The following is a 7866-nucleotide window of genomic DNA, read 5'->3' as shown; positions in this document are numbered from 1 at the left end:
GGCGAGAGAGCCGGGGCTCGGCTCCCCGGGCCGGCAGCGCTGAGCGGGGCGCGATTCGCTGTTCACAGAGAAGCTCCGGGACGGTTCTCGCCCGTCCCGCCCGACGCGGGGTCGCCGGCGCGTCGGAGCTTTGCGCGACCCTCTCGAGCCTGCGGAGACCTCGGTACCGGACTGCGGCGTGCGGGGCCGCCTGTCCCCGCCGCGTCCTGCCCCCGTCCCGAGCCTGTCACTCGGTCCCCGGCAGCGACAGCCAGCGCATGGTTGTGTGCGGGGAGCTCGCAGGGCCATTGCATTGCGCTGTCTCTGGCTTCGTTCGCAGTTCCCTGAGCTGAGCTCAGCCTGGAGAGCCAGAGCCGCTTCGTGATTGCTTTAAAAAGAAAATAACAAAATCAAAACGAGAAAAAGCCACACCGACCGAACCTTTCGCACCAGAGGTTGTGGTTGCACTTTGCCAGACGGGACTTGCGGCAAGGACCATGCGGTGAAGCCGAGCGCCGGAGCGGGACCGCAGCCCTGCACTCTGCGATCGCAAAGGGAAATAACAAACAGCCGGAGCAGGAGCCGCGCACCCGCCGCCTCTTTCCGAAGACCTGCAGCGCAACTGCCCCGCTGCCTGCCGCAGCCTGCAGCCGCCTGAGGCTCGATCCAGACACTCCGCTTTGCAGGAAGGGCTGGATTTGCTCCCCGTCGCCTCCGGATCGAGAGAGCTGCGGCCGAAGGAGAGCGCCGCTTCCCCAGGCGGCCCGGGCCGCTGCATGCTGCCCCCCGGGAGAGGGGAGCTGCGGTGGGCAGCAGAGCGCGGCTTTTCTCTGCTGGCCCGGTAGGACGTGGAGATCGGCGAGCCAGGGCTGTGCGGGAACGAGGAACGCAGCCCGGTGGCCTTCCCTGCCCCGGGGGCAGAGAGAGCGAGGAGCCGGGGCCCCGCCGCCCCCCGCCCGCTAGATTTGCCGTTCCCGGTGGCTCCCTGCCCGTCAGTAAGTTGGGACCCGCCGTGCGCTCACACCGGGGCCGCCGCTGCCGCAGCGAGCAGGTGCCGCGGAGCGCTGCGGCGCCCGCCCGGCGAGGGGCGGCCCCGACCACCCTCCCACCGCCCCCCTCCCGGAATGGAGACACCGGGCTGCTGCGGGAAAGCTTGCTGGGGACCGTGGTTGGCTGTGAACGAGCAGAACGTCAAAAACACCCCCCAAGCGCTCCTCGGAGGTGGGGGCCGGAGGGGCTGAGGCGGGGGGTGCCGAGCCGCAGCGCGGGGATCCCTCGGGGCTGAGCGGCCGCTCGGCTGCCGCTTTAAGCGCCAGGTAATCCGCCCTCCCGAGGTAGCGCCGGGCTAAGATCTGCCTTCCCCCGTGGAGGAGATCGAGAAGGAGGGGGAAAAAATAAAAAAGCCTATGTTTTCATTCATAACTTTTTTTCTTCCCCTTTTCCCCTCCTCTTCCTTCCTCTTCGTCAGCGCCGTGATCCGCTCCTCTCCGCTCGGGGCGCAGAGGGCGCCGCGCCGCCGCCGCCCGCCCGGGGCTGCGGGGAGCGGGGCGGGACGGAGGGGCTGGCGGCGTGTCCGAGCGGGTGTGGAGAAGGGGAGGGAAGCGGGATCCCACCCCCGAGGTGCGGGGAGGGAGCACAGCCCCGGGTGCAGAACCGTGAGGGCTCTCGCCGCCTGCGCCGTACGTTATTTTATTATTTTCTTTTACTCATTTTTATTTTGTTGTCTGGCGGGGGGGGGAAAGCAGTTTACGAGCGATCTGCGCGGGGGTAGAGGTGGCTGGTTCAACTCTCGCCCCGGTCTGCAGCTGGGCTTGTCAGTCTGCCCTGCGTTGATGTTGCAGTTTCCCCCCAAAGATGGCACTGGATGTCTTTCGCATTTTCTTGGGATATTGTTTTTCATCCCCTAGGGAGCCCAGCTCCTGGCTGGTACAGCTGTAAATCTTTCCCTTTTCGCATTCATTCACCTTTGGTCTGTTGTGGATTTGTATTCAGTGCTCGTGAAGAAGGAGGCTCTCGTTGAGTGGGGTAGGAGGAAATTCTTTGCTGGAGGGTGGTGAGGCACTGACACAGGAAAAAACTGAATGCCCCATCTCTGGAAAGGCCAGGCTGGATGGAGCTCTGAGCCACCTGATCTGGTGGAAGGTGTCCCTGCCCGTGGCCAGGGGCTTTGGGGTCTGTACAGTCTTCCCTTCCAACCAAGCCATTCAGTGATTCTAGTCTGTGAATTACAAGTGAGAGTGTTTGGTTTTCTGTTTAATCTGGTGACCACAATGCCCACACAGGTGATGTTAGATGTAAAATGAAGTCTTTGACTACTGCATGAGGATGAAGACCTCGTGTCACGGCAGAAGCTGTCACTTTCTGTCCATGGTGACTGCTGCTAGAAGAAACCTTTCCTCCTCTTGTTCTTTCTGTGCTTCCAGACCACTGTGTCTTTTTCTCTCTGGAGTGGGGAATAGCTCCATGCTGGCTGTGGTCTGGGTAGGCAAGACACTTTCTTAGGATTACTAGATGAGTTTTCAAAGCACTTGATAGCCCTTACCTTTCTCTGCTTTCAGGTAAACACCTATGGCATCGTGGGGGGGGGGGGGGGGTGGTGAAAAGGGACTTTTCTTTGGCTGACAATAGAGAAAAGCAATTTGTTGTCTTGGTTCCCTGCATAAATGTGCCTCCTAGGTACTGAGCTCCATTTTTGTGTAGGTGCAGAACTATCAGTGCAGTTTTCTCAGTGAGTATTGCAATCTTCGTGTCTCTAGCTAGACAGGATGGAAAGGGATGAAAACGTGTAACATCTCTACTATTCAAAAGATAGATGAGCAGATGTTCTGTTTATTTGAGAAGCTTTTAATCTGTCTTGTGAAAATGGATTTGTTCTTTGTGTTTTGTTGTTGAGGGGTTTTTATCTGCTCTTAACATTCTCACGAATTCTCAGGTGCTTTTTGACACCTAGTTCATCTAAGCCTTTTCTACCCCCTTTTTCTTTCACACTCCAGCCTGTGGTCAGGAAATATTTGAAAACAGGTTGTTTGCACCCTTGCTTTAATTTTATAAAGGAGCATATTAGATGTGTAGGCTGAGTTACTTTCTCACAGAGAATGTCTTGGCCACTTGACAGCACTTAGTTCAGGACTCTGTAATGCACATACGTCACTTTAAGAGGGAGACTTTCCAAATGTACTACTAGGAAGCACATCTGTGGAACTTTCTGATGCTGCAGATTCAGGCAGAAGAGTGAGAATTGGGTTCGTTCCTCACTCTGCCATACAAAACATGAATGCTGTGGTGTTCTTGGCTGTTTCCAGCTCAGTGTCAGGGGCATTCGGAATTGCTGTTGCTAGAGACAGATGCTGAGTTCAGTAGCAAGGGAGAGGCACTCCTTCCGTGGTTTGCCAAGTAAGCATACAAGTTAATGCTGGATTTTTATTTTTTTAAATTTTTTAAAATGGCATGGGGTCTCCTTTGCATTCCTCATTTATGGTGCCATACCCAGACTCTCCCCATTACTTGACTTTGGCCAGATCCTCAGCACTGCTGTAATCCCCTGCTGAAAGTGATCAGTCAGTACCAGGTGGCTGGGGCAGTTTGGGCTCTGCCAGATCATTTCTGCTTCCAGAAAGTATCCCATGCTTTATCCCTCCGCTGCCCTTGATCTCGTGTGTGTGTGTGTGTACACAAGCAGTGTTTATTTACACCTTCTGTCTCCTTCCTTATTTCAGGATTTCAGATGCATGCCAGGTTCCTGCTGAATGCCAGCAGCAGAGATCACTACAGATGGAGCCCCAAAGTCAGCACGGCAGCGGCGGCTCCCTGGTGGTGATTCAGCAGCCCGCCCTGGACAGCCGGCAGCGCTTGGACTATGACAGGGACAGCCAGCCCACGACCATCTTGTCACTGGACCAGATCAAGGCCATCAGGGGCAGCAACGAATACACCGAGGGGCCGTCGGTGGCGAAAAAATCGGGTCCGCGGACGGCGCCGAGGCAGGAGAAGCATGAGAGGACTCACGAGATTATACCAATTAATGTGAATAATAACTACGAACACAGGCCCGGCCACGCGGGGCACGTGGCGCATCAGCATAGCACCAGGGCTCCCGTCCTGAGCCGCTCCACCAGCACGGGCAGCGCGGCCAGCTCCGGCAGCAACAGCAGCGCCTCCTCGGAGCAAGGGCTGCTGGGGCGCTCGCCGCCCTCCCGGCCGGGCTCCGGCCACAGATCCGACCGGACAATCCGGGCGCAGCCCAAGCAGTCGGCCCTGATCGCGGACGATCTGAAGGGGCCTTTGAAAGAGGACTTGACGCAGCACAAGTTCATCTGCGAGCAGTGCGGGAAGTGCAAGTGCGGGGAGTGCACGGCGCCGCGGGCCCTGCCCTCCTGCCTGGCCTGCAACCGGCAGTGCCTGTGCTCGGCCGAGAGCATGGTGGAGTACGGCACCTGCATGTGCCTGGTCAAAGGGATCTTCTACCACTGTTCCAACGACGATGAAGGGGACTCGTACGCGGATAATCCCTGCTCCTGCTCCCAGTCACACTGCTGTTCTAGGTACCTGTGCATGGGAGTCATGTCCTTGTTCCTGCCTTGCTTGCTCTGCTACCCTCCGGCCAAAGGATGCCTAAAACTCTGCCGGGGGTGCTACGACCGCGTCAATCGCCCGGGGTGCCGGTGCAAGAACTCCAACACGGTCTATTGTAAACTGGAGAGCTGCCCCTCCCGGGGTCAGGGCAAGCCCTCATGATTTTGGGAGGGAGGTTTACTTCCTCCAACTTCAGTTTTTCAGGTTGTAGCTGATTTTTTTTTTTTTTTTCTCTTCCCCCATCTTTTCTTCCTCCCCCCCTCCTCTCCCATTTTGGGAGGACTGCTCCTTTCCTTTCTGTCTGCCCAACTTCAGACACGTGACTTCTTTCCCTTGCATCTTTGCTCTCCTCTTCCTACTGACTTGGCTGAGTGTGGAGCGTTTCATGCAGTTGCTGCTGCTCTTTGGTAAGTGTGGACCTGGGATCTGCACCTGCTGCTCGCTCAGGCAGGGTCTTTGAGTTTGTAACTGAACCACTCTTGAAAGAGACAGTGAGGGCTCACTGGGCTCTTGAAGCTTCTTGCTCTGTGAATATCTTCCCAAAGATGTTTTTTTTTTTTCTGTTGTTCTCAGCAAGTTATGGGTTTTTTTCTCATTAACCTCCCGGGTGCCAAGGAAGAATAACTTTCCTGAGTGAGGTGGATTGTGAAATAACTTTTTGTGTGTGTTCTTTCTGGAGAGGGATGTAAAATAAAGGCTTCACCAAATGAAAGGCCTGACTCTTCTATAAGCAGCCTGCTTCTTTTTGCATCTTCTTTTTTTTTTTTTCTCCCTCTCTTCTTGTCTTTTGGAACATTCTCAGACCTGAGAATTGCCCTGCCTCTTTTTTCTTTTTTTTTTTCTTTTACATTTTCAATGTAACTTCAGTTTTTTGCTACACTATGTAGATCTTCACATTGGAGACATTGTGGCTGCAACATACTCATTTGTTTCTTTTGCTGTCCAGTCTTTGAAGGATATTGCTCACTCCACCCTCCTAATTCCCGTTTTTATAGTCTGTCAGTATCAGTTGGTATTAAAGTTGGTGGTGTTCATATATCCAAACAGTCTTCAGGTGTCATTGAGTCACCTAAATGTTCTTGAATCCTTCAAGTCTCTTGTGATCCTTTGGCTTAGTGAGTATAGCTCTGCTCTCTACTTTATAATTTTATTCTGTCCCTGTTTTACTGCCTTAGCCACAAATTGTGGTCCTTTTTTGTATATTTTATGTATAAAACACAAAGTTGAATCCCAACTATTTTTAAGACAAAAGTCTGTTAAAACTTTTTTTATTGTAAAGAATATTTATTATGTGAATCTCTATTATTTTATGATATTTATTGCAAAAGACTTCAAAAGTGTACTCATGTCTGAATATAACAAAATATCAATACTTAACGAAATAAGGATGACACGAAGAAAGTACATATGTTAACTATAATGCAGAAAATATATTAATTAATGAAAATGCCTCTGGAGTTCTTTTGTTACAACGACAGGTTGTGAGCTACGTGTGTGTACTGCTGGGCTGGTCCTACTTCAGGTCTGTCAGGTGGCAAATAACCCTCCTGATGCTTCAAAGCCACTAGTCTGTGCTCTAGTTTAGTTTACCTAATTTTAACTTTAAGCCAACTATATATCAAATAAGGGATGTTCAATACAATTGAATCTGTGTTGTGCTTAACAGTGCCAAGAAATGGAAGCTCTATTTATTTACCAAAGCATTTGGAAATACAGTTGTGGAGGAGGAAACCACAACTTCCAAGTTGGTTGGTTTTTTTTGTTTTTTTTTTTTTTCCTTAAGGAATACCACATTAACATGGAAAGCCATTTAAAATTTTTCTATATAGAACTTCCTTGCTGGTTAAATTGTGCAGCAGCTGAAGAAATTAATCTCCCCAGCTCGATTCTAAATAAAAAGCTTGGAGGCGGGATGCAAAATAGTGATTGTGTTGCTGTAGTTTGGTAGCCTTGAAATCTGGCAATGTGTGTGCTTGGGCCTATGTCTATGACTTATTTGATTCTTTTCCCATACATTTTCCAATGTCAACTGAATCTTCTGTCTTTAAATTAAAGTCTCTTAAGGGTGACCTAAGTGTCACAGCTACTTGTGGCCATTTAACACGCATTCAAACAGAAAAAGCTTTTCATTAAGAGTGAATGGGGAGACCTCATTCTTTTCCTCATGTGGGTCAAGGTTACATCACAATTCTCCTGAACTTTAAAAGTTTTAAATGGATTCAATTTCACATGGTGTTCACAATAAGTAGTTCTAGAGAAACTCCACTTCAGAACAGAGCAATGGCTTGACAAATGTGTCATATCTTGCTCTTTTTTGAAGTCCTGCTGATTTGAATTGCCATATTCAAGCTGCTCTGACTGCCAGCACGGGGATGATTTGAATAAGCTGGTCGTTGTGCGTTTAATTCCATCCCAGCTGATGCAGTGTCATGGAACAGAGCTGACTGGAAAGCTGCTTTTTTATTAAACAGCGCAGATGACCCCTGAGAGGTACAAAGCGAAATCACCATCTGAGTGCATCTAGGAATGCTTTGCAGGACGCAGGTGGAGCTGCTCCTCCGTGTGACAGGAGCGATGGGCGGGGGGGCTTGTGGGGCAGCATTGGATGCACACTGCACACGGATCCTGCTTTCCAAGATTTCCCAGGAGGAAGCAAAGGCAGGAGAGGAATACTGCTGAGGAGCAGGGACTTGCGCTCCTCCGCTGTCACCGCGCACCTCAGCTGCGAACGGCCCCGCGGACGCAGTGGAGGCGCTGGCCAGAGATGTCCACTGGTACCTGCGTGCTGACGCCTGGGAACACGGAGCCGGCTGCCTCCTCACAGCTGGATCACAGCCAGCTCCCTGCCCAGGGCCTTGGCTCCAAGGGTGCTGCTTCTGCCTCCCCAGGGAAAGCTTTGCCCTCTGTACCTCTGTCTCTTTTTTTTTTTTTTTTTTTTTTTTTTTTTTTTTTTTCAGCCAGGTGATTTATCTGGGGGTTGGGTTGGTTCCTAGCCAAAGAGAAGAAATCCTAAAGCACCCATGTGTTCTCCACCCTTTAAGGATTGTCTTCCATCAGGAGCTATGTCACAGCACTTGATCTCTTTCAGATCTCTTTTTTAAAACAAAAGCTATGCTCTAGTAAGTCATACTAGTGCTCCCTTTACTAACCAGATTTTGAGAATAACTTGCGGTTACAGCTCCTCTGGAGAAAAAATTGACTTGGACCTATACCGCAAAGAGAAGAAAACAGTTCCTTGCAGTCTTCAGTAGTTTTGTAATTGCCAGGTAGAGCAGGCAGTGTTAGAAAAATGAGAATAATGTGTTCTTCTCTTGG

The 7866-nt window shown here is 51.3% G+C and overlaps 1 protein-coding gene across 1 annotated transcript; it reads left to right on the top strand.

Annotated features, from left to right (window-relative positions):
- Positions 1-3735: 3735 nt before the first annotated feature.
- SPRY1 (sprouty RTK signaling antagonist 1) lies at positions 3736-5923 on the top strand. The gene has a single exon (XM_062493988.1). The coding sequence runs from the start codon at positions 3751-3753 to the stop codon at positions 4711-4713; it is 963 nt and encodes a 320-aa protein (XP_062349972.1). The 5' UTR covers positions 3736-3750; the 3' UTR covers positions 4714-5923.
- The last annotated feature ends 1943 nt before the right edge of the window (positions 5924-7866 follow it).

This window comes from Cinclus cinclus, chromosome 5, assembly GCF_963662255.1.
Source record: "Cinclus cinclus chromosome 5, bCinCin1.1, whole genome shotgun sequence".
Classification (NCBI taxonomy): Eukaryota; Metazoa; Chordata; class Aves; order Passeriformes; family Cinclidae; genus Cinclus; species Cinclus cinclus.
Note: the sequence above shows the minus strand (reverse complement) of the source record. Positions and strands in the feature narration are given on the sequence as shown.